Raw genomic sequence first — 27,874 nt, 5'->3', positions numbered from 1 at the left:
TTGTATTTGTTTATTTATTTATTTTCTTCATAAATCGTTACGTGTAAGCTATAGTAGACAGTTGACAGTTTCACATGATATCGTGAGAATTCAAAGTAAACTGGCATGCAAATAGTAGGTATTTAATGAAATTATACAACAAAACTTTGGTCTCGATGCAATGCCAGTGAAAATGAGATATTAAAGCCAACGTTTCACGATGACTATCAAAACTAAGATAAGACATGACTCGTTCAAAAAAATGGATTACTTTAACCAAATATAATATTAAAAAGTTTGAGTCATGGAACATATACAAATTCATACAAGCCATATCTTTCCTTAGCTCGTAAGGATATAAAAATAATTTAAAATTTGAAAGAAGTATACATAGAGATTCTAATTGTTTTTTTTTAATATGTGCTTAAAGCACGACTGGATACGTGCTCTACAGTTACATTCCTTAAATTAATCTTAAAATTAATCATCAAAATGCAATCAAATGGCACTCATAATGTGACAAACTTAAAATAATCACTGAAAACAAATCATTGTAGAAAATCGACTAAAATCATTTAAAAACTAAAATTAAATTATTTCTTACACTAAAACATCGAGTATTACATATGTGCTTATAATATTATTAAGGTTGTACTAATTATAAATACTTAAACTAGTCTCACTTGGATGTGGATATAGGAAATAATAATTTAGTTACAACGTAATATATTAAATGTAAATAAATATGTATAAGACGATCCTAAAAGTTTCTTATTTATTCTTTGGCACAGGATCTTTTATGGAATATTCTGTCTTGCAATGAGATATAATTATGCAGAAACTCAAATTCTTAGAGTTACATGTGTTGAGCGAATAAGCCAGTAAGAAATGACAATTTAATACATTACGTTGGAACAGCTGCTGTTTTTACAATCGTTTCTTTCACTTTCTTTTAAAACATTAAATTAAATAATACTAATAAATACTGAAAATATAGTTTCATTTGCCAATTTATAATTGTCAACCAAATACACGACCATCTTTCAACTCTGTGCGTGTGCTCACATAAAAGAAGCTATTATTCAAACTTCCAGAATCTTAATTTCCGATTATTTAGCAATCGAGTCTATTATTCATAATAATAAAGCCGACTAAAAACGTCTTTCCCAACCTTTGAATGACATCTGTCGTTTACTTATTCATAAGCCGATCCCATAGTCATCAGATCTTAATTCATATTATACCACTATTATCCCAACAACGATACTTAGGACGGTCATTAATATTGTAAATTCCGAATACACGTAGTAAAAATTTTGTATCTCGATCGTAAGTTGTTAAAGATCCTAATTCTTTTAAACTGGAAACAATACAGCTGAGTCAACTAAAGAAACTGTCATCACATCACAAACGGCCACTCATACATATACCAGCGAGCCCATAAAAAAATTGGTCCCAACAAAATATTTGCCAGAACGGTGGATCTCCCATACACCTCCATCTAGAGCCAAGACCACGCCCGCTTCCTCTCCCGTTCGAGCACGCGGGTTCAAAGTACTGCCGACCCCCGACTGCCGCCTGGGGCCAGCACTGCGCTGTGGCCAGTGTCGTTTGTCAGTGGGCCACTGTCGCTTGACAGCGGTCCTCTGCCGCGTGCCAATGGTCACAGTGCAGCAGAGAGCTAGCTGTCTAGCTAGTTAGCTAAGGCTAGCTTTCTAAGTGTTCGAGAAATGGTCCGCCCCTGCTTTACTAACCGGTGAACGTTTGAAGTGTGACGCAGTTTCACATAGTACATACTGTGACGTGTATGAAGTAACCACTTTATTCAAAACGATGTAAAATGTTCTTCACTAACCACTGATATTATTGTGGTCTGATATAATTGTACCTTTGTGCGACCGCTACAGCATGTATTCTTCCTTCATTCCTCCTTCCTTATGATTCGGAAATCATATGGTTAATCCTTTATTAGTGCTCCCACCACTTGTTAAAAGATAATACCACACATCATTATCACTACTAGCAGTAGACCGTGATCATGACCGACATGACCGTTCATTCGTAACTTGAGCAAGATATTATAATACATGAGACACCCCCCTGTGTATTGCTTTTTCGTACAACGCGTAGACTCTAAGGGTGTCATGTCGTGTCCACTTATTTTGAACTATTTCATAAGTTTTTGACTCATACGTTGTTGGGATATGAAAATTATCAAGTGACACGTATAAAACTAATAAATCACATTACAACCGCCCATTCTTACATTTACCAGCGAGCCCATAAATAAATTGGTCCCAACAAAATATTTGCCAGAACGGTGGATCTCCCATACACCTCCATCTAGAGCCAAGACCACGCCCGCTTCCTCTCCCGTTCGAGCACGCGGGTTCAAAGTACTGCCGGCCCCCGACTGCCGCCTGGAGCCAGCACTGCGCTGTGGCCAGTGTCGTTTGTCAGGGGGCCACTGTCGCTTGACAGCGGTCCTCTGCCGCGTGCCAATGGTCACAGTGCAGCAGAGAGCTAGCTGTCTAGCTAGTTAGCTAAGGCTAGCTTTCTAAGTGTTCGAGAAATGGTCCGCCCCTGCTTTACTACCCGATGAACGTTTGAAATGTGATCCAAAGTTTTACTTATCCAGTAGGTCTGTGAACTGTCAAATCATATTTATAGCTACCATTTCAATTAACAAACGGGCCCATAAATAATTAAATGACCTATTTGATAAAGACTGATGGTGAATTACACACGTGGTCAGTGGATCTCCCAAAAAGCTAGAGTCGGTACTGCGCGCTTGTTTTCTGCCAAAATGGCTTCACCAGACCATCAGCAAGCGCATCAGAGAGCTAGGCTTTCTCTAATGTGATACAAACAGTCCGTCCCTTCCTTACACTCCAATAATCGCTTTAATATGATTTGACATCGACGACAACCATCACTAACACAGATGAACTGTGGATACGTGTGTGATTGCTACCTACTTGCTGCACTGCCTTACAAGATGAAGAACATGTTATCACTTTATTTAAGCATACGACAGGGTGTTCGTCAAGATAAGCGACATTTCGTAAACAATATAGCTGATCTGATCAGTAGTCAACTGGTCTATGCGATTCAGCTTAACTGAATACCTGCGATGGCATCTTAATTTCCGATTCCTTCATTCGAGTTTATTATTCATAATAATAAAAGTCGAGTTTATTATTTATTACAATAAAAGTCGAGTCTATTACTCATAATAATAAAACTGACTGAAGACATCTTTCCAAATCATTGAATGACATCTGTGGTTTACTTATTCATAAGCCGAGCCCAAAAATATAATCTTCAGATCTAAAATAACTTATCATTACTTTAGCCTCTGTCACGTGGATCTCCCATAAAGCTAAAGCTTGAACATGTGCTAAGTTCACAGTCATATGACCATTATTCTACACAGTCCAGCTCTTGCTAACTTCCGCACAAAACCAGAAATACCATTCAATTGTTTTCACACATGTCTCTAAGATAATCTCAAATGTCGCAATTCTACTGTACACACACTCATTGACAAGTTTGTCAGTAAATTTACTCTTTTTGCTTTCTCCGAACGCGCTGCTCTATGTTCAGAATAACCAGTTCATCATGTTCAAAAAGTGCTTATTTGCAACAGGTTACTTCAGAACCGTCCTTTTAAACTAAAGAAACTGTCATCACATCACAAATGCCCACTCATACATTTACCAGCGAGCCCATAAAAAAATAGTTCTGACAAAATATTCGCCAGAACGGCGGATCTCCCATACATCTAGAGCCAGGACCACGCCCGCCTCTCAGATATTGAGCACGCGGGTTCAAAGTACTGCCGACCCCCGACTGCCGCCTGGGGCCAGCACTGCGCTGTGGCCAGTGTCATTTGTCAGTGGGCCACTGTCGCGTGACAGCGTCCTCTGCCGCGTGCCAATGGTCACAGTGCAGCAGAGAGCTAGCTGTCTAGCTAGTTAGCTAAGGCTAGCTTTCTAAGTGTTCGAGAAATGGTCCGCCCCTGCTTTACTAACCGGTGAACGTTTGAAATCTGACGCAGTTTCACATAGTACATACTGTGACGTGTATGAAGTAACCACTTTATTCAAAAGGATGTAAAATGTTCTTCACTGACCACTGATATTATTGTGGTCTGATATAATTGTAGCAGTTGACAGTGGACCTCCCAAAATGCTACCGACCATACATTGTTCAGTGAGGTCGCCACAACATGTCTTCTTCCTTCACTCCGAATCATATGGTTAATCCTTTATTAGTGCTTCCACGACTTGTTAAAAGATGATATCACAACTCATCATTATCACTACTACTAGTAGGCTGCAATCATGACCGACATGACCGTCCATTCGTAACTTGAGCAAGATATTGTTATACACAAAACACTTCCTTACGTTTCACTTTATTTTACAATGTAGAGGTAGAGTACTTACAGGACGCATAGATTTTAAAGGGACCCATCTTATGCTCTTATACTTTTCGTACTTGCAATTATTTATTAAAGCTTTCTTTGTCGTAAACACTTACAAAACGAATAGACCACATTACAAACGCTCATGCTTACATTTATTACCGAGCCCATAAAAAATTTGAGGATGACAAAAAATTGCCGGTTGGGATTCTGCCCCTACATCTAGAGCCAAGACCACGCCCGCCTTTCAGATATTGAGCACGCGGGTTCAAAGTACTGCCAACCCCCGACTGCCGCCTGGGGCCAGCACTGCACTGTGGCCAGTGTCGTTTGTCAGTGGGCCACTGTCGCGTGACAGCGGTCCTCTGCCGCGTGCCAATGGTCACAGTGCAGCAGAAAGCTAGCTGTCTAGCTAGTTAGCTAAGGCTAGCTTTCTAAGTGTTCGAGAAATGGTCCGCCCCTGCTTTACTAACCGGTGAACGTTTGAAATGTGATCCAAAGTTTTACGCAATTTTTTCAATCGACAAACCAGTCAATATCAAAATAATTATTATTTTTGTCGAATACAGACAATCGTAACTTTCAACGTTAGTTAATACCAATTCGGAATTAAAATCTTAATTAATTTAATTAAACAGTCCGTCCCTTCTTTACATTCCGATATAATCGCTTCAAATACAATTTGATATCGACGACAATCATCATTATCACAGATGAACTGTGGATACGTGTGTGATTGCTACCTACTTGCTGCACTGCCTTACAAGATGAAGAACATGTTATCACTTTATTTAAGCATACGACAGGGTGTTCGTCAAGATAAGCGACATTTCGTAAACAATAGCTGATCTGATCAGTAGTCAACAGATCTATGCAATTCAGCTTGTTTTAATAATTACTTATTTGCGACAGGTTACTTCATAACCGTATTTATAAACTAAAAAACTGTCATCACATCACAAACGGCCACTCATACATATACCAGCGAGCCCATAAAAAAATTGGTCCCAACAAAATATTTGCCAGAACGGTGGATCTCCCATACACCTCCATCTAGAGCCAAGACCACGCCCGCTTCCTCTCCCGTTCGAGCACGCGGGTTCAAAGTACTGCCGACCCCCGACTGCCGCCTGGGGCCAGCACTGCGCTGTGGCCAGTGTCGTTTGTCAGTGGGCCACTGTCGCTTGACAGCGGTCCTCTGCCGCGTGCCAATGGTCACAGTGCAGCAGAGAGCTAGCTGTCTAGCTAGTTAGCTAAGGCTAGCTTTCTAAGTGTTCAAGAAATGGTCCGCCCCTGCTTTGCTAACCGGTGAACGCTTGAAATGTGATGCAGATTCACATAGTAAATAATGCGACGTGTAATATATGAAGTAACCACTTTATTCAAAACGATGTTAAAATTACCACATATATTAATGTGGTCTGATATAATTGTAGCAGGTGACTGTGGATCTCTTAAAGTGCTACCGACCCTGTACCGCGTCATGTAGGGTCGCCACAACATCACGTAGGGTCATCACGGCCAGGAGACCGTAATGATGACCGTCCATTCATAACTGGAGCAAGATACTGTTATACATAAAATACCTCCTTACGTTTCACTTCATCGTACAATGTAGAGGCAAAGTTCTTACTAGATGTATAGATTTTAAAGGGACCAAATGTTATGCTGTTATACTTTTCGTACTTGCAATTATTTATTAAAGCCTGGTGTGACATCAACACTATCAAATGACACTTTGAAACGAATAGATCACATTTCAAACGCTTATTCTTACACTTATTACCGAGCCCATAAAAAATTAGAGGATGACAAAAATTGCCGGTTGGGATTCTGCCCCTACATCTAGAGCCAAGACCACGCCCGCCTTTCAGATATTGAGCACGCGGGTTCAAAGTACTGCCGACCCCCGACTGTTGCCTGGGGCCAGCACTGCGCTGTGGCCAGTGTCATTTGTCAGTGGGCCACTGTCGCGTGACAGCGGTCCTCTGCCGCGTGCCAATGGTCACAGTGCAGCAGAGAGCTAGCTGTCTAGCTAGTTAGCTAAGGCTAGCTTTCTAAGTGTTCGAGAAATGATCCGCCCCTGCTTTACTAACCGGTGAACGTTTGAAATGTGATCCAAAGTTTTACTTATCCAGTAGGTCTGTGAACTGTCAAATCATATTTATAGCTACCATTTCAATTAACAAACGGGCCCATAAATAATTAAATGACCTATTTGATAAAGACTGATAGTGAATTACACACGTGGTCAGTGGATCTCCCAAAAAGCTAGAGTCGGTACTGCGCGCTTGTTTTCTGCCAAAATGGCTTCACCAGACCATCAGCAAGCGCATCAGAGAGCTAGGCTTTCTCTAATGTGATACAAACAGTCCGTCCCTTCCTTACACTCCAATAATCGCTTTAATATGATTTGACATCGACGACAACCATCACTAACACAGATGAACTGTGGATACGTGTGTGATTGCTACCTACTTGCTGCACTGCCTTACAAGATGAAGAACATGTTATCACTTTATTTAAGCATACGACAGGGTGTTCGTCAAGATTAGCGACATTTCGTAAACAATAGCTGATCTGATCAGTAGTCAACTGGTCTATGCGATTCAGCTTGACTGAATACCTGCGATGGCATCTTAATTTCCGATTCCTTCATTCGAGTTTATTATTCATAATAATAAAAGTCGAGTTTATTATTTATTACAATAAAAGTCGAGTCTATTACTCATAATAATAAAACTGACTGAAGACATCTTTCCAAATCATTGAATGACATCTGTGGTTTACTTATTCATAAGCCGAGCCCAAAAATATAATCTTCAGATCTAAAATAACTTATCATTACTTTAGCCTCTGTCACGTGGATCTCCCATAAAGCTAAAGCTTGAACATGTGCTAAGTTCACAGTCATATATGACCATTATTCTACACAGTCCAGCTCTTGCTAACTTCCGCACAAAACCAGAAATACCATTCAATTGTTTTCACACATGTCTCTAAGATAATCTCAAATGTCGCAATTCTACTGTACACACACTCATTGACAAGTTTGTCAGTAAATTTACTCTTTTTGCTTTCTCCGAACGCGCTGCTCTATGTTCAGAATAACCAGTTCATCATGTTCAAAAAGTGCTTATTTGCAACAGGTTACTTCAGAACCATCCTTTTAAACTAAATAAACTGTCATCACATCACAAATGCCCACTCATACATTTACCAGCGAGCCCATAAAAAAATAGTTCTGACAAAATATTCGCCAGAACGGCGGATCTCCCATACATCTAGAGCCAGGACCACGCCCGCCTCTCAGATATTGAGCACGCGGGTTCAAAGTACTGCCGACCCCCGACTGCCGCCTGGGGCCAGCACTGCGCTGTGGCCAGTGTCATTTGTCAGTGGGCCACTGTCGCGTGACAGCGTCCTCTGCCGCGTGCCAATGGTCACAGTGCAGCAGAGAGCTAGCTGTCTAGCTAGTTAGCTAAGGCTAGCTTTCTAAGTGTTCGAGAAATGGTCCGCCCCTGCTTTACTACCCGGTGAACGTTTGAAATGTGATGCAGTTTCACATAGCACTCTTTGTGACGTAAAATATATGAAAAACCTTTTTACTTATAACTGTTAAAAAAATGGTCAACTATGATAGATTTTAGCCACTGATGCCATGGTAAGCTATAGTTCGAATTTAACCTGCTCAACAATCCTGCCTTTTAAAAAGACTCTCTAAATATGACTCATACTTTCCTTTCGCAAGATAATTCGCCTAACCTCTCCGGAATGGACCATAAAAAATCAATAGACTTGCTGCCTCAATGGTTTTCATGGTACGTCTCTTTATTTAAAGAAGCTTTAACACTTTCAAGTGACGCATTCTAAAGTATTAATCTATATCTCAAGCGCTGTGTCATACGTTTAAACGAGCCCATAAATAATTGGTTCTGAACGAACAGTGGATCTCCCAAATATCTAGGGCCAAGACCACGCACACGTTCAAATTATTGCCGACTGATGCCGGCACTGCACTGTGGCCACTGTCGCCAGACACTGGTCACTGTACAGCAGAGAGCTGGCTTTCAGCTAGTTAGCTCGGCTAGCTTTCTAAATTATTAAACAATATGGCCCCGCCCCTCCTTAACAACCCGATAAGCGCTTAAGATGTAGTTTAAACATTCAACTTGCTTCGAATCCATATGATTCTCTTCAATTAGAACTTTTCTAAGGAAAGAGAACAAACTGCTGATTACGTTTAGACAACTTACAATTAGGTAAATCGAAAAGGAAAACCTAAATTACAACTGCGAATATATATCGCCAACGCAGCTATGGAGCAAGTTTAGTAAAAAGACGGATGTGAAGGCATCGATCTTTCTTTATTAACGTCATGTTAAATATCGAAATCACATTACAAACGTTCATTCTTACATTTATTACCGAGCCCATAAAAAATTAGAGGATGACAAAAATTGCCGGTTGGGATTCTGCCCCTACATCTAGAGCCAAGACCACGCCCGCCTTTCAGATATTGAGCACGCGGGTTCAAAGTACTGCCGACCCCCGACTGTTGCCTGGGGCCAGCACTGCGCTGTGGCCAGTGTCGCTTGTCAGGGTGCCACTGTCGCGTGATAGCGGTCCTCTGCCGCGTGCCAATGGTCACAGTGCAGCAGAGAGCTAGCTGTCTAGCTAGTTAGCTAAGGCTAGCTTTCTAAATGTTCGAGAAATGGTCCGCCCCTGCTTTACTAACCGGTGAACGTTTGAAATGTGATCCAAAGTTTTAATTATCCACTAGGTCTGTGAACTGTCAAATCATATTTATAGCCACCATTTCAATCAACAAACGGGCCCATAAATAATTAAATGACCTATTTGATAAAGACTGATGGTGAATTTCACTCGTGGTCAGTGGATCTCCCAAAAAGCTAGAGTCGGTACTGCGCGCTTGTTTTCTGCCAAAATGGCTTCACCAGACCATCAGCAAGCGCATCAGAGAGCTAGGCTTTCTCTAATGTGATACAAACAGTCCGTCCCTTCCTTACACTCCGATAATCGCTTCAAATATGATTTGACATCGACGACAACCATCACTAACACAGATGAACTGTGGATACGTGTGTGATTGCTACCTACTTGCTGCACTGCCTTACAAGATGAAGAACATGTTATCACTTTATTTAAGCATACGACAGGGTGTTCGTCAAGATAAGCGACATTTCGTAAACAATAGCTGATCTGATCAGTAGTCAACTGGTCTATGCGATTCAGCTTAACTGAAAACCTGCGATGGCATCTAAATTTCCGATTCCCTCATTCGAGTTTATTATTCATAATAATAAAAGTCGAGTTTATTATTTATTACAATAAAAGTCGAGTATATTACTCATAATAATAAATCTGACTGAAGACATCTTTCCAAATCATTGAATGACATCTGTGGTTTACTTATTCATAAGCCGAGCCCAAAAATATAATCTTCAGATCTAAAATAACTTATCATTACTTTAGCCTCTGTCACGTGGATCTCCCATAAAGCTAAAGCTTGAACATGTGCTAAGTTCACAGTCATATATGACCATTATTCTACACAGTCCAGCTCTTGCTAACTTCCGCACAAAACCAGAAATACCATTCAATTGTTTTCACACATGTCTCTGAGATAATCTCAAATGTCGCAATTCTACTGTACACACACTCATTGACAAGTTTGTCAGTAAATTTACTCTTTTTGCTTTCTCCGAACGCGCTGCTCTTTGCTAAGAATAACCAGTTCATCATTTTCAAAAAGTGCTTATTTGCAACAGGTTACTTCAGAACCGTCCTTGTAAACTAAAGAAACTGTCATCACATCACAAACGCCCACTCATACATATACCAGCGAGCCCATAAAAAAATAGTTCTGACAAAATATTCGCCAGAACGGCGGATCTCCCATACATCTAGAGCCAGGACCACGCCCGCCTCTCAGATATTGAGCACGCGGGTTCAAAGTACTGCCGACCCCCGACTGCCGCCTGGGGCCAGCACTGCGCTGTGGCCAGTGTCGTTTGTCAGTGGGCCACTGTCGCGTGACAGCGTCCTCTGCCGCGTGCCAATGGTCACAGTGCAGCAGAGAGCTAGCTGTCTAGCTAGTTAGCTAAGGCTAGCTTTCTAAGTGTTCGAGAAATGGTCCGCCCCTGCTTTACTAACCGGTGAACGTTTGAAGTGTGACGCAGTTTCACATAGTACTTACTGTGACGTGTATGAAGTAACCCTTTTATTCAAAACGATGTTAAAATGTTCTTCACTGACCACTAATATTATTGTGGTCTGATACAATTGCACCAGTTACTGTTGTGCGACCGCTACAGCATGTATTCTTCCTCCACTCCGAATCATATGGTTAATCCTTTATTAGTGCTCCCACCACTTGTTAAAAGATAATACCACACATCATTATCACTACTAGCAGTAGACCGTGATCATGACCGACATTACCGTCCATTCGTAACTTGAGCAAGATATTATACAAAAGAGACCCCCCTGTGTATTGCTTTTTCGTACAACGCATAGATTCTAAGGGTGTCATGTCGTGTCCACTTATTTTTAACTATTTCATAAGTTTTTGACTCATACGTTGTTGGGATATGAAAATTATCAAGTGACACGTATAAAACTAGTAAATCACATCACAAACGCCCATTCTTACATATACCAGCGAGCCCATAAAAAAATTGGTCCCAACAAAATATTTGCCAGAACGGTGGATCTCCCATACACCTCCATCTAGAGCCAAGACCACGCCCGCTTCCTCTCCCGTTCGAGCACGCGGGTTCAAAGTACTGCCGACCCCCGACTGCCGCCTGGGGCCAGCACTGCGCTGTGGCCAGTGTCGTTTGTCAGTGGGCCACTGTCGCTTGACAGCGGTCCTCTGCCGCGTGCCAATGGTCACAGTGCAGCAGAGAGCTAGCTGTCTAGCTAGTTAGCTAAGGCTAGCTTTCTAAGTGTTCGAGAAATGGTCCGCCCCTGCTTTGCTACCCGATGAACGTTTGAAATGTGATCTAGAGTTTTACACAACCAGTAGAAGGTCTCTGAACTGTCAAATCATATTTAAAGCTACTATTTCCAAAATGGCTTCACCAGACCGTCAGCAAGCGCATCAGAGAGCTAGGCTTTCTGTAATGTGATACAAACAGTCCGTCCCTTCTTACTCTTCAAAATTGTTTGATGTTTCCACCATCTATTATTATCATAACATCTCGCTTTAGTTTCATAAAATTATAAAGCAAATTCTACACGTAAGTTTTGTTTTCAATAGATGGAAAGTGCACTTACATATTTTTCTTAAAACTTACGCTGACATTTGGTTTCATCGAAGAGCAGACAAGCGAAGTAACATAATACAAACCTCTGCCAGATCTTACACAAATCCTTCACTCCACGGCCTTCAGTTCTTATTAGCCTGTAGCCTGAGTACTATGCTCCTATTTTTGATCTTCGAAAATACCTACCGCTTGTCTCCCTTCGAGGAAGTCTTACTTCTAAGTTCCTACATCCACACCTGACCTTCCACCTTGGACTTAAGCAGACAGCTTGTTCTTCTGCTCATACTCCAGGAGTTCGGCAAGATTGCTGATCTCTATCTCCTGGATACGTTTTCCGGCGAAGTGCATGTAGTCATGGGGAGGCGCGTCTGCTGAACGCTTGCGTTCTGGAAAAGAAGATTCTAATGATTTTATAGCATTAATGTAACCGCAAAGAGGGCTTTGAAACGCATGGAAATTTTCAGCTTAAAGACACCAACTACTAAACAGTCTCATCGTTTGAATGTCGATGGAGAAGACTGTATATCTCAGGTAATTTCGGAACGGATACGACAGATCTCATTCTGTTTTTGTTCGTGCCTGATAGGAATCGTTAAGTAAATCCACCAAACGTTGTATTTAAGTGTTACTTACTGATCACTCCTTCTTCCTTCTGCAGCAGGTAGGTGGGCTTATCCTGGCACTTCTCCTGCATCTCTCGCGACAGACGCGACATGTCCCGGACGCTGGGCAGCACGGCGCGGAGCTGTTCCCGCACACGCGACACGTCGAACTCGTCGCCGCGCTGCAGACCGAACACCAGCAGCTCCGGGGGCAGGGTCACTGCTGGGTCCAGGTCCATTGTGAAGCAACGCTCCTCATCCACTATACCTGTAAGGGTAGACTATGTAATTAGTATAAAGCAAAGTTGGATTTGCCAAGTTCCATAAGACCATTACAAGATTCCGTCGTTAATAGCTTCCTTTTTTTCTAGCTAGCTATAAAATTCTGGTAAACAAAAGATTTATGAAAACCAAGTCTTCAAAAATGTTATTCCATTCTCAACCTATGATATCTACTACCTGTGATGAGTGTGTAAGTCATTTGCAACAATAAATTGCCCTTCATTTGCAAAATATCCAAAAGATGCATCATGATAACCTATATGAATCATGTAAAATCTTCAGACAAATATTTGATGACATTTAAAAATAATTGAATGCTGTATTGTGAATACACACCGGTGTTGTTAGTCTCAAAGTCATGCACGAAGCTGACTGGGTGGTCGTTGTTGAAGACAGAGATCTTCTCCACGGAGTCGTCGATGTTGATGTCCAGCACCTCGCGCAGCAAGTCCAGCAGGTGTTCAGGGTCCTCATCCAAGAAGCTCACCACCTGGAAGTTCAGCTGTTTTGAGATGTTAGCATTCCTTCAAAGATGTTGGGCTTTAAGAAGAACGGTTGATTGTTATAAACTATTGCATGAAGCACTTGAATGGCCATCTTCATATCGTATGGTTAGTGGTCATCGTAGTTGCAGAGTTGTTCAAACCGCCCGAAAGGCCTCTGACATGGCTTTACGACTGTTATCTTTGTAGACAAAAACCGGGACCGATTTTTTACGTGCCCTCCGAAGCACGAAGACGCCCAGCTCAAATACCTCTATGCGGTCACCCATCTATAGAATGACCGCGCAAACGGTTGCTTAACCCACAGATCGTTCACCGACCGATTAGCGCAACTGGCTATGGGCGCCTCAACGTCATGATTTGTTATAGCAACCTTAATAGACCTTTCAGTTTCTTGCGACTCCTAAAAATATGTGTAAGTAAGTTATCAATATTAAAGACCTGATCATCTTACCTGTACTTCAGGTTCGATTCTCCCAGCAGTCTCAGTAGACCGCCAGCGAAGTGGCATCTTGCGTTGTTCCAGCATCTGGATGTCCTGCAACAAACAAATACTCTTTCTCAATACTACCTAATATTCTTTTAGGGCAAGTCATCTGCAGTGGGATTTCAAAGCAAAATGTAAATTTTCAATCAGGTGTAACAGAAAAACTCGTCTTTGTATTTCGATAAGCTTTATTTCAAGGACTGTGCGCACCGCATTTTTTAATTTTTATCTGATAGAGCAATTGTTGGCATGACGAACGCTCGTCTGCATCGCACCACTCCCGTCTGTATCGGCACAAACGCGCGTCGACGGCGGGGTTACAACGAAGTGGTCACAGCTCCAACGTACTTATACTATGTTAATAAACCCGTTTCGTTAATCCAGACGCATCTTCTCATCAATTTAGTCCCATAACTTATCATTTTGTATCCTAAAATGTGCGTTAAACTATCCGTCGGAATGCTCGACTGCACTCTATACCCTCGACTGCAGCACGAAAAGAAGAATACAAGAAAAATTACTATATCCCGATATCGGTTACCCATCCTTATATCAGTGGGTTTACGGCTAGCTTAACCTATCAAATCACAATTTTAAATAGCTGAGTGACCAGTCTTCTAGTTTCGTACTATTAGATTTTCATCCTTATTGAATTAAGTTGACGTTTAAAAACGCAAGTTGTTATTCAAATGGACGACTTCCACGGACCAATTGCGATGAGGGTCGGAGGTCGGATGTCGAGAGGCGAGAACACAGGAGTACTATGCGAGAGATTATGCGATGCGGCATATCACATAAATGGTTAAATTGATAAGGCTTTTAGCTCAGCCGTAGTCGATAAATGCTTGTAAATGTTACACCTTTTTTTTAACATATTGTGATAACTTATAATTAAACGAAAGAACTAAGTGGTGTTTAGTAAAGTCCTTCTATAGACAATAAATTTCAAAAATATTTAAATTGAAAATGATTTAACAATAGAACAGTCTTGGATCAATCTGTAAGTACCTCCCAGTAGCTCTACTTTACAAAAGAATGGAATATCTAGTCATTCGTACATCATTGTCAACTTCCGAGCTAATGTACTAAAATACTAGATTTTAAATCAACCATCTTCCGTGATAAAATGACCTAGATTCTCTCGATAACCTAGCATTCTATCGACCCATTACACCAACGCCCAACCAACGCCTAGGTTTAAACACGCATGCGCCCAGATGCATGGACGCGATGCAATTGCGCCGATCCGAAACGCACTACACTTCCGCCATTTTGGAAACGGGTTCATCAAATTATTACCAATCTATGAAGATAAATGTATTCTTCACTACACTTCCATGTATTGCATAATAGTCAATATTCGACCAGATATTGCAATGGTCAAGTACAGATAGATAAAACATTATAATAGATGGATTCTGTAATGGCCGACGCGTCACCTGCAAGCGCCGGTACGCCGACACAAAATGGCGGACATAGTGCTCTTTGGGCTTGTAACAAAAAATGGCTATAAAAACCCTGATTTTTATAATAACACCCTAGCAAAATGCAATTGAAACATAGTCATTTAACACACAATATTATAAAGTCGCGTAACACGATAAATCAAACTAGAGAAAATTCAAACGATCATTTACCTACAGACCTGATATTCTATATAAGTTCACCTTGAATAAGGCGTTGATCGCGAGGTACAAACGGTCAGGTTACACCCATTATACAACACAGATATCACAGGATTATAGCCAGTGAGGTGATATTATCAATGAATAGATAAGGACTCCGCGCGTGCCGTTACAATGAGACAAATGACATAATAGATTACTGGAGGACAAGGGTCATATTCAAGTACTCGACCCTGTCTGAGTAATCCAATCGGTAATGGGTTCATGAGGTCTCCAGGACATTTCCGCAACAATAGTAGACAAAATACAGTTTAGAATTGAACTAAATTTCCAAAAACAGGCGATTTAATTGAGTAATTAAAAAATGATACGCCTATTACAATGTAATGAATCAATATTGGTAGAAAAAGAACAATTTAGAATTAAAGAAAAATTTCAAAAATAGGCTTTTAAACTAATAAAAATATGTGAAAAGTCGCCTCAAACATGAAATAAAAAAACCAGGAACAAGGAAAGGCCGCTACCACATATGCCAGCACATTCGAACAAAGGGCGTAAAATAATATAATACTCACGTCTCTCCCTCCCCTGGACAGCCGCTGCACTTCTTAAACTAACTTAAACTATTTTACGACATAGAAATGACTAAACTATTACACTAACATATTAAACTGGAGTGATTATGCAAGTGGGATGTCGTCATCCATCTTGTGCCGCAATTGAACGCAGTGTGAGGCGAAGGTAGCGCATCTGTCATGAAAGTGCACACGGCGCATGTAGCCCGCTATTGATTTCCATCCCCGTTGCACCGCCGCGGGGAGACCGGCCGGCGAATCACGCCCATCAAACTATGTTTTATAGCTATACGATTTTAATAACCCGTTTTACAGCTTTCAATTTGTAAGAGTTAGCATTTCAGGTGAAATTTTTAGTCGTTTTTATAATAATAATAATAATAATAATAAAATCTCTTTATTGTACACAATGTACCAGGAAAATATTAGAATAAATAAATAAAAGCAATATAAACTTAAACTAAATACAATTTCAATGCACAATCGGCGGCCTTATCGCACAAGGCAATCTCTTACAGGCAACCATAGGATGGAAAGAGATGTTTAGATAAAAAGAGGTAGTACTGCGTACAAGTCACATTAACCTAATTATATGAGTTAAATATATACATATATATATATATATAATATAAAGAATAAATAAAAATCGTATATATAAAATAGACATCATGTATAAATACAAAGGCACATACATAAATCATATATAAAATATATATAAATAAGCAAATATATAATATATAATTATATTCAAACAGAGATAGCAAGAGGAGTTTATTAAGACAGTCATGGGAAAGTAAATAACTTAGAGTAGTGAAAGCTGAGAGGTATTCAAGAAACAGTGTTTTGCATTGACAAGTAGTGTTCCTTCACCCGATTTTTAAAAATTGGCAGGCTCTGTACTCGCCTAATGGATAGCGGCAGCGCATTCCACAACCGCACAGCTTGCACAGTAAATGACTTGTCTAAGAATTTAGTGGAATGCACAGGCATCTTAAGTCTTAAATTCTCCGATGATCGTAAAAACCTTGAATGCGTGTCATGTAGGAAAACAAAACGTTGTTTGAGATAGAAGGGAGTCGAGGGATTAAACAGGATATTGTACAGGAGGTAGAGAATGTGAGCATTCCGGCGTGAACGTATTGGTAACCACTTGAGCTTGTTTCGATACTCTGAGACGTGGTCATATTTGCGTAATCCAAATATGAACCTGATAAAGAAATTTTGAAGGCGCTCAAGCTTATTAAGTTGGTCCTCGGTTAGATCGGGATAGCTGACATCGGCATAATCAAGGATGGGGAAGAGAAGGGATTGTACAAGCGCGATTTTAGTGTTGATGGGGAGAAAATTGCGTAGCCTGCGCAAGGACCCCGCCGAACAAAATATTTTACGGCTGAGTTCCTGGAGTTGAGGACTCCAGGATAAGCCCTTGTCAAAACATAAACCCAGGTTTTTAATTCGGTCACTAAAAGGGATGGTTGTGCCATCAAAGATTACAGTGGGTACAACTGTCCAATCCACTCTTGAGAGCATCCTGGGGCTACCAATGGCAATGGCTTGTGTTTTTTGAGGATTGACATTAAGACCATACGACTTACTCCATTCACAAATACGAACCAGATCACTATTTATCGTTTCCACAGCTTCCGTCAACCTATCCGCGGGAGCAGAAGAATAAATTTGTAGATCATCTGCATAGAGGTGGTAGGAAGAAGTGATACGATTGGATATAGTATTGATAAAAACTGCGAAAAGTAAGGGAGATAAAACGCCGCCCTGTGGTACGCCAGCGGATACATTGCACCAATCCGAGACATTGTTTTCGATGTTAATACGTTGCCGGCGCCCATACAGGTAACTACGAAACCAGTCAACCACTGATGGAGATATGTTAAGAGAACATAGTATCCCCAGCAGAACATCAAAATCAACACAGTTGAAAGCGCTGCTGAAATCTAGCAAGACCAGAGTTGTAAGCTTGCCATCTTCCATACCCGATCTGATGTCCTCCGTAATATGAACCAGGCTCGTAGTAGTACTATGACCAGGACGGAAACCCGATTGGAACGGATTTAGGAGTAGGTTTGAAGAAAGATAGGTGCTGAGTTGCAAATGTACTAGGCGTTCAAGGACTTTAGATAGGAAGGGAAGTATGGATATGGGACGATATTCAGAAAAAGTAGACGGGTTACGATTTTTTGGAATGGGGATAATTTGGGCATCCTTCCATATGGACATATTATACATTTACAAACTATCAATTATATGCGCTGTTAGACAATTATTACAATATATGATGGATAAGTGTCGAAAAAACTGCCCCACTAATAAAGCGACAGGAAATTTGGGATAAAATCTTTTTATCCACTTGATAAATATACAGATAAGTCTCGGAAAAACTATCCGACAGCTTATGTATGAAACAAACTTTAATTTGGTTGATAAGCTAACCGATTATTATTTTGAAGCGGCAAAACTGGGCTAAGAATTTTACGGATAAGTCTAGGAAAACCTATACCACAGACAAAAGCATGAAAAATACTATCAATTCCATCTGAAAAGCTAACTGATACTTATTAATATGTGTTTGAAATCAGGCTAAAGATATTAGGGATAAGTCTAGGGAAACAATCCGACAAATAAAGGGACAGACAAAGGTATAAAAAACAGTTCTCAATTCTCCCTGATAACTTAACCGAAAGTTAGTCAAAAGTACTGAAACCGGTTTATAAAGACTATTATACGGATTGGTCAGTCAACGGTTATATTTCAAGGATAACATGATTTTGCAAGGGGTTAGCACAAAGCATAAAAGATCTCATTTCGCAACTAAATAATAAGCCAAACGTCCAGTCTATAGGGATTGAAATAATTAGGGGACTGGCCAGCCGAAAAAGGGACAATACAAATAAAAAGCTGACCGGTTGTGGATAGATTATGCCGTAAATAAACTGTATAAACATTTGTGATTAAATTAACATACATAATATGTACATAAAACGCTTATATCCCACTAGTGGACCCGCCCGACTCTCTCGTTAGAGTAAGGAAAAAAATTAGTTGACTTTCATGCCCATGCATTAGAGGAAATTAACTAAAAAATATTTTCAAAGGGGGTGCCTACACCACAAAAGGCACCCCTTGTCCAAATTTCATGTTTCTAACTTTAGTTTAGGCAGTGAGTCATTACAAGTAATTTTACATATTATAGATAAGGGTAGTCAGAGACTTAATAACGCCACTTGCCAAACTTTCCTTGCTTCATTTACATCCATACATCTTGTTAAATAGGACCACCGGTTAGTACCAAACACCTGACTTTAGGCAAGACAGTTTAATTTGAATCGATTCAATTTCTCTTTTAAAACTAGCCAATTCTTATTTAGAGATATTGAGACCGCCCTGATTACTATTATTGCCCCATATTTTAATAGTCAGACACATACATAATAATAAATGTAGGCTGTATAAATGTTTGTACAATCACGTCTTTATACGCTTTCTATGTTAAACGCGCTAATTATCATAATAATCAGAAAAAGAATACTTCGAGGAATAAAATGAATCCTATGTAATCTAGATAATTCATTGTGTTCCTAATTTTCTCCCTGTTCAATAACTGTAGCGGAAAAGAGAACAAACATGCTTCTATTCTTTCGCTTTTTAGTTCAATAGAGTAGTAGGGAATCTATGTCATAATAAACATATAGCAAATGTAACTCTCACGCATAAAATTATCCTGTCTTCTAATCCTTAGATTTTAATTATAATTTATCCTGGTTATAAACTGTTACTGTATTGCTCATAGGCAGCTGCACTGGCCACTGGGTTGATGATCTTTTGGCTAAGCTACACTGGGTACGATCATTCCATAGATGGGTGGCCGCGTAGATGTATTTGATACAAACGTCTCCATGCTACAATGTAGTTCGGAGGGCACATAAATAGTCCAGTTTATAGTTTAATAAAATAACAGACAATAAGCCATGTCAAAAGTCTTTAAAAGGTGTCTTGAACAATTTTGACAATAGATAGATGGTCTACTACGGAATAACAAAAAAAATACTTGCAAGTTCCTTCTTTAATTGCCATAAAGAATACCAAAAATCATTCCATACAAACTTTCGAGTTTATAAACTAGTAAGTTATTAGATGTTTACAATAGTAGTAAAACTAACTCGTAATCTAGAATGTTTTACAGAATATTCTAGACGTATTAACGTCGCCATAACGGGCGCGCCGCGGTTCAATGTCGTGGCGGGGTCGCGACACTCGACAATGCGACACCAAACACGAACGTTTGCTGCAAAATCTCACTGGATTTATGTATGTCACGTGTGAACCTGATTTAACCCTCATGAAGAACAAATAAAACAAAAAGAAACGGAAGCTCTGTGTGTCTGTTATGGTCTACATTTACTTTACTTTAGACTGGGTTACGCTTCTTTAAGGCTCATGTTACATGGAAGTAATTGAATGATAGGATTTTATCACACACTCAAATCTATCGTTACAGTAGGTAGCAAAGACTAATGCGACAGAGAAGTTGCATTACATATTTTTACATATTTTTTGTCTACACCTTAGGACGGTCTCCATGGCGCTAAAATGGTCGCCACGCAACTACAATGGGGTGCGATGGGAGGTCCTGGGTTCGATTCCTATATGGAGCAATTTATTTGTGCGATCCACAAGTAATCATTTCGGTTCTGGTTGTAGTATTTCGTGTCCGTTGTTGGTATATTTGTAAAGTCCCCGCAACACAAAAGCAATTAATACTGCGGGAGTTGTCTTTTAAAAAGAGATTAAAAGAAAAGAAAGGAGATCTTCGCTTAGAATAGGCCTATTATGTATGCAACAAATGTTTATCGGTTATTATTACAGCTAAACTGTGCTTTGCTGCAATGTAAAACAAGTAAGATTATTGCTGCAGGGTAGCCATAAAACATTCAGAGAACATCAATAACAAGCCCTACCAAGAATAGAAACCAAGGCCACTATAGCTTGGTCGTCCAAGTTAACTACTTGCATAACTCTGTCGAAGTATGACCAAAATAGACTTCATCAACTTCCCTAAAAACTTCTTTAGTTTATACACTTTAAGAAAAATGCAATAATCGTTAATTTCATCCGCCCGGTGTAATACCTACAGAAAACTCGATTTGACGATTTTAAACAATCATTTTATCATTGGTAACGGTATGTCTTAATTTGAGTTAAATAGTACGAACATGTTGTCAGCAGGTTAAGTAGATACCTATATTGTTTGGAAAACTGATAAACAAGAAAAATAACTCCTGTATATAAATCATGAACGGTATAAACGGTTTAGTGGGACATAGATTGATTTCTTCTTCTTATCGTATGGTTAGTGGTCAACGTAGTGTCAAAGCTGTTCAAGCCGCCAGAAAGGCCTTTGTCGTGGCTTAACGACTGTTATCTTAGTAGACAACAACTGATTATAAAATAGATTGACTAACCCCAGGTTTCTGAGGTACATGATGTTCCTATAAATAAACACAAATCCATACGATCTACCTACAAGTTTAGTCATTCATCATTCACAACATATTAAGTATTGAATAGACAGAGTGCGTGTCAAAAGTTGCGTGTTATCTACATGTCAAACAAGCAATGTATGGTATTTACCTCAATGGCTTTTGTTATGGAGAAAGTATAAGGATTTATTTTGTACTTTTTATAGCTTCTATTCTCTTATGTTTTAGTATCAATAATATAATTTATAAATACAAAATTAATGGGTAAGTTATTGAGGGAAATAATGAAGGAAATCTCTTCGCTGCGAAGAAGAGTCATAAGTTCGATTACTCTTCCGTTTTGATTTATTTTATTTTACTTTCACTTATCTTTTCTTTGTTTTGTAAATATTAAAGGGAATTATTATTAATATTCCGTCACATTACAACATATTATTATCCTACAGTCATTCCACATAATATAGCCCTGATGTGTACACAACATAATAGAAACATACATAGGCCATAGCTTAAGACAAAACTTATGTAGCTTTATGTTATATTCTTAAAAATGTGGTGATTTGTTTTAAGTACCGTATCAAATAAATAAGTAAAAAATGGTTTCCCAAAATTGCGTTTAACAGACAGAACAGTTGCAGTTTCGAGTCCAGTTTAAGGTAGGCACATACCAACTTGAGTCTTGTAAAAACTCAATACAAATTCTGACTATGGAGTTGGCAGTCGTCTTTCAAAAATCCTAATATGAAAATTGCCTACCAAAATAACCTCAGAGCTAAATGTACATAAACTAACAACATAATTAATGCTAACTCACAAATCCATCACATAACTAGCATATAAAATTTAAACGCGGCTGCTAAGTAACTTTCCAATGATTTTATAATCAAAAGTCCTTTCTTACAAGGTGAAATATCCCTCCGGATACCGACCTTTCCTAAGGAAGGAATGGGTGGTTCATGTGGTGACCACTAAAAATCCGCCGCGATGCGTGGTTGACGATGACCTAATAAACACACCCATACACCTCGCCATATTGAAAGTCTACCATAAAATTTATTCTCTTCCATTTTCGCAAGCTAAAATGACTACCACTGCATCACGGTAAATCTAAATTATTCTAAAGTACCTTAATTGTGTAATGTTATTTTATCGAAATATTTATAACAATATCACTAACTAGCTGACCCGCGCAACTTCGCTTGCGTCACATAAGAGAATCATAATTATCCCCGTTTTTGTAACATTTTTCACTGGTACTCTGCTCCTATTGGTCGTAGCGTGATGATATAGAGCCTTCCTCGATAAATGGGCTATCTAACACTGAAATAATTTTTCAAATCGGACCAGTAGTTCCTGAGATTAGTTCAAACAAACAAACAATCAAACAAACAAACAAACTCTTCAGCTTTATATTATTAAGTATAGATATTAGTATAGATAAATAGGAAAATAACAAAATAATATTCCTGCCAGAGATACTGATTGTGTTGTTAACTACATTAAATCACGCCTTTTTCCCATAGGACTGATAACTTGCGTATATATTACTGTAATATTATGATAGTATTTTTATTTAATGTCCATATAAACATACAAATTAAAGGGGCATGATTTTTTTTATGTTTTCTCTTTTCTTAACATTTCTCTAAAATAGACCGTACGTTAGAAAAATCCGGTCAGTTTTGAAAGTGGTGATATTTTAATAATCCTATTATGAAACAATAATGCGTACCTACAAGCTAACGATGTAACTTTATAATCTAAAGGATGTAAATATGATTATATCGCTCCTTGAATACAAAAGGGCCACAAATCGAAAACTATAAATTTTACAGGACAGCCAAAACAAATTTTTGAAACTGTTTTTTTATAATATTTTATATATTTATTTATTAAATATAAGATGTTAATATATCACTAGATGCGTATTTTTTAGCTCTATCTATCTACAATATAAACTTTGTAATAGCTGTTACCTATTAAGAAAAAAACGCATATAAGTCCGTTTTGCATTCAAAATTTGAACCAATATCATGAAAAATATGTCTAAAATTAAACACAGTTTTGCAAATAAAAATGGTTTATTGTAAATTTTTTGGTAAAAAACCGTATCAAAAAGTTAAATCTTATTAGTAAATAAAACCATAAGTGAATAGACACCAGGAAAACATTGTATTAAACAATCTTAATTAAAAAATCTTTACTTATTATTAAGTAAGTAATACAATAGAGATCAACTTTGTGCGTAACTTTCATTATTTAGTCAAATTAAACATCAATCATCATCATCAATCAATGGGTAACGTGACGGGTAGACTGAGTGCAGCAGGAGTATTAAAGAAATAAGATAATAGAAAAGTTTTATGAGTTTAATAAACCTTTATATTTAGCATTCGTGGATTATTCCAAAGCTTTTGGCAGCATCAGTCATTCCGCCATAGAATCATCACTCCATAACCAAGACCTTCTTAAAGATACTATGAAGAATCGAAGCTACATACACCAAACTCATCAAAGCAATATACAACAATCTCTCTAAATCCAAAGAAGCGTGAAACAGGGAGACCCGCTATCTCCAAAATTACTTACCAGCACCCTCGAAAATTTTTCAGGAGCCTGGCGGCAATCGAAAGGCATTGTTGTAAGTGGCAAACAGTTAACAAACCTTCGTTTTGCAGACGACATTGTCCTCTTCTCTTCCTTTGCATTGGAACTCGAATCAATGCTCAAAGATCTGAACACGGCACGCCTTCAGATTGGACTAAGTAAGAACCGTACAAAAACCCAGGTTATGACCAACAACACAAAACGTAGGGTCGAGGTAGGCTGACACGTCATACACTATGTCGACGAATACACTTACTTGAGCCAGATAACCTCTTTTAACAACCGACGGGACAAAGAGTTGGACAAACGTGTCACAAGTGCCTGGAAGAGCTCCTGGTCCATGAAAGAGCTAATGAAAGGTAACCTTCCACTGTCACTAAAGCGGAAGCTCGTCGAAATGTTTATACTACCCGTCCTAACCTACGGTGCCCAAACATGGTCCCTTACGGAAAACCAAAAGTAGAAACCGAAGGTTTTCCAGAGAGAAATGGAGCGTAGTATATCAGATGTAAGAAGAACAGATCACGTCCAAAATTCTATACTGCGCTCCCAAACTCGCATAGCCGATTTAGGGAAGAAGACCGCCAGGTTGAAATGGAACTGGGCCCGCCACATTATCCGCATGCATCCGGAAAGGTGGGCCCGCATATCTACCAACTGGATGCCAGAGGATAGTCATCGCAGACGCGGGAGATCTAAACGGAGATGGCGGGATGACCTAGACGCATTTGAAAAGGACTAGTCGGATCTTGCCGCTAAAAGGGCGATTTGAAAGGGAAGGACGTATTTCAAAATATGCTACTGTTATATTACAAAATATAATAACAAATACTAGTGTTTGAATGCAAAACGGTCGTTTTCAGAAGTATGGCATTTTTGTATTACAAAATATGGTAACAAATACTATAATTAGAATGCAAAAAGGACGTTTTCCAAAATATGGCAGTTTTGTATTGTGAAATATAATCACATGAACTTGAAATTTTGCACCCAACACAGACGTATTTTGGATTGTGGCACTTTTTCACGCAACTGACGAGCATTTGCGTTGAATCTCCGGGCGCAACTCACAAAGTGGCTGTTTTGCACTGACATTACCTGTCAAAGTGAGCTAATGCAAAAAGGGCAGTAAGTCAGTGCAGCCATAAAATAAGCAAAAATGATGGGGGTTTTTTTTTTACTATAAAATATAGTCGGTTCAGGTGTCATTTTTGCAATAAAACGATTTTCATTTTTTTTTGAGTTGTGGCCCTTTTGCATTGAAGGAGCGATATGTTAGTCACAACTTATTTCTTCTTCACGCCGAAACAGCTGATTCGATTACCTAAATTGGATAAAACATAGTAACTTGATAGATGATATCACTATGTAAGACGTAGGCTACTATTTCCCTAAAAAGAAAATTAACGGAGCCGCTGGCTGTAGCTAATATTAAAAAAAAACTGTCGATATCATGTTGTCGTCTGGCATCGCCTCCTTTCCTGCAAAATCTAACCTAAAATACAATCAAATATTACATACCCGGGACAGAGGGATGGAACAGAATCCCTGGTACCGGTTGAGCCGCTGCACATCATTCATGACCTGCTCGTAGATCTGCAGGGCCGTGATGACCCCCATGAGGAGCAGCAGGCTGGCAATCACCCCCATGCACAGGATCGCGCCCCGGTACCGCTTGCTCTGCGCCCATGCCGTCGCGTGGATGTCGATCACTTCCTGGGAAATTAGAGGATTATGAGTATATTCGATGTTAAAGTTACGAAAAGTTACGAAGGAATGAGCTTTTTTTGTTATTTATTAACACATTACTGTCCCACTGCAGGGCTAGGGTCTCCTGCCAAACGAGGGAGGGATTAGGCCTTGAGTCGACCACGCTACCGAAGTGCGGGTTGGGGACTTTGCATGCCCTCAATAAACGTATTTAACAAATTTTAGGCATGCAAGGATTCATCAACGTGATGAATCCTTGCATGCCTAAAATTTGTTCCTTCACCGTTACACACATTACTTTGTAAAGTCATTCGTAGGTATTTACTAACATTAGTAACCATAAATAAAATGTTCTTTCAAAAATAATGAGTACAAAATTAATAATCATTACTCACAATGTTGTAATTATAATTTATTTAATTTATTTTCAAAGTTTGGTTTTCCTGTGTTTAGGAACTTGTGCATCACATAACATAATTTAGTAATTTCGTTGCAAGCATTAAGTGCTTGAATCAGAGGTTCAACGACCTTTTCTCTAACCATTTTTTCGACTTTTGTAGTTTTCTATTTAGAGAACTGCTCTTTTCTGACTGTACAAATGGTAATAGAACAATTCATTTCAGCTAAGAACTAATATTTGCTTCTCTTGGGAAAGATAAATAAAAATATGTTTATCACTTACTAACTTTTCTGAGATAATAATATCTTAAGTATTTGAAAAAAACGGAACAGAATTCAGGTTTATTTGCGTGATTTGTACAAAAAACATCCAATAAATTGTTCAATTGTTGGTTGCTGTACAATTCTGTGCCAAATGGCGATCGATAGAGCATTTTAAAGTAGCAAAAATTCCCTTTCAAAAACAAACAATGGTATCATGAATATATTGAAATAAATTGCTGTACCAAAACTCTCTTGGAAAATGGAAAGATAGGACCATGAAATTGTACCACCGCAAAACGCAGGTGCAAATGCTACCTTTGGATTATAATCACGCTGCGTCAAAACGAAAATAATTCCATTTCAGCGCCATATTTTGTCCATTTTCATCACACTCAATGGTGAAACAATATTAACGCAAGTCCTAGCTGCGTAAATACCCATATTTGAAGCCTATCCAGTTAAAATGAGAAATGTTTATTTAAAATGCGATATTCTGCTATTCTATCGCTTTATGCGCAATACTGTTTCGGCCATCTCGTCATTTGTCTTCAGCACTTATGTATTTTACTTCAAAATATTATTTTGAGAAGTGCGCTTTTGAATTAAGTGCGCACTTTGCATCTAATCTCAAGAATTTAGCTAAGTACCTATCAAAGTATTTCCTTGATAGATGGTTGTCTAACACTCTATCAAAGGGAGCAATAATTTCTTTTTGAATATTTTTTCACGTAATCGCGTAAATGTTTCTGGAATTGTTCGAAGGAAACAAACAATAGCACTAACAGATAGGAACAGAAAAAAGATTTCTAAACGCACGCCCACATTCCAACAAACACTTTAGAAATCGAAAAAGACCAGATAATGTTAGAATAGCCATTGCTTACCTTCCTCCGAGCGGCTATATTACAACGACTAGCAAGTCCGCCATGAAAATATACTATTCGCATTAATATTTCAATACGAAGCGTTTTATTTTAAACCGAGTAGCGCAGCGGTTCACTCCATATTGGCCTAAATAGAGAAAATCAATACCTGCATTCAAGATGAAGTTGCAGATACGTACCTACATAACTGTTACGACATGAAAACTATTCTATTGGGCGGTTGATATGTTACATTATAAATGACGGAAATAGAGTTTTCAGTGCCCATAAAACATACTGCATCGCTAAAAATCACAGTTAATCACACATATTTGAAAACAAAAGAACTGCATCCCCGATCAATAAATAATTACACCGGGCAAGGGCTGGTACACCTGTAAATTAATATTTTAAATTATTTTATCAATACTTACTTCTTCGCATCGATTTTCATCAATCAGCGGCACTTTCTTCACCGTAAGGCTCGGCTTCGTTAACACCGTCATCACCGCTGTTTTATAACCGCGCCGCCTATCGAATTGTTTATTTTTTCTTTACATCAACATACACGACTCTTGCCAATGCAGCAAATGCGGAAGTGCGTAGAATGGAGGAAAATTCATCAATAACTCCGCCATTTATTACCAGCATATAAAATATTTCAATGCCTTTATTTATGTTGCAACATTGATACAATCATGTCAGATTTTAGTCGAGTCTCGATGACGCATCTACATGAGATACGATATGTAAAATTAATTT

At 38.9% G+C, this 27,874-nt stretch overlaps 1 protein-coding gene across 2 annotated transcripts; it reads right to left on the bottom strand.

Annotated features, from left to right (window-relative positions):
* On the bottom strand, positions 1-27,720 carry LOC142987727 (uncharacterized). 2 transcript variants are annotated; one of them, XM_076136704.1, is made up of 6 exons: positions 27,547-27,720; positions 25,398-25,592; positions 13,542-13,625; positions 12,921-13,086; positions 12,334-12,570; positions 1-12,086 (listed from the first exon to the last, which is right to left on the bottom strand). In XM_076136704.1, exons 1-6 carry the CDS (start codon positions 27,616-27,618, stop codon positions 11,956-11,958), a joined length of 885 nt encoding a protein of 294 aa, XP_075992819.1. In that variant the 5' UTR covers positions 27,619-27,720; the 3' UTR covers positions 1-11,955. The 2 variants fall into 2 exon arrangements, with proteins under 2 accessions (XP_075992819.1, XP_075992820.1); XM_076136705.1 differs by having other exon boundaries at positions 12,921-13,074; positions 27,547-27,717.
* Positions 27,721-27,874: the final 154 nt, after the last annotated feature.

Source organism: Anticarsia gemmatalis, chromosome 3, assembly GCF_050436995.1.
Source record: "Anticarsia gemmatalis isolate Benzon Research Colony breed Stoneville strain chromosome 3, ilAntGemm2 primary, whole genome shotgun sequence".
Taxonomy (NCBI): Eukaryota; Metazoa; Arthropoda; class Insecta; order Lepidoptera; family Erebidae; genus Anticarsia; species Anticarsia gemmatalis.
The sequence above is the reverse complement of the archived record's forward strand: the minus strand, read 5'-3'. Positions and strand labels throughout refer to the sequence as shown.

Excerpts from the sequence above, each read along its gene's own strand:
- LOC142987727 (XM_076136704.1), bottom strand. The coding sequence starts at position 27,618 with ATGACGGTGTTAACGAAGCCGAGCCTTACGGTGAAGAAAGTGCCGCTG. Across the intron at positions 25,593-27,546 it reads ATGAAAATCGATGCGAAGAA|GAAGTGATCGACATCCACGC; the intron begins GTAAGTATTGAT and ends CTAATTTCCCAG. Across the intron at positions 12,087-12,333 it reads GAAGGAAGAAGGAGTGATCA|AACGCAAGCGTTCAGCAGAC; the intron begins GTAAGTAACACT and ends CTTCTTTTCCAG.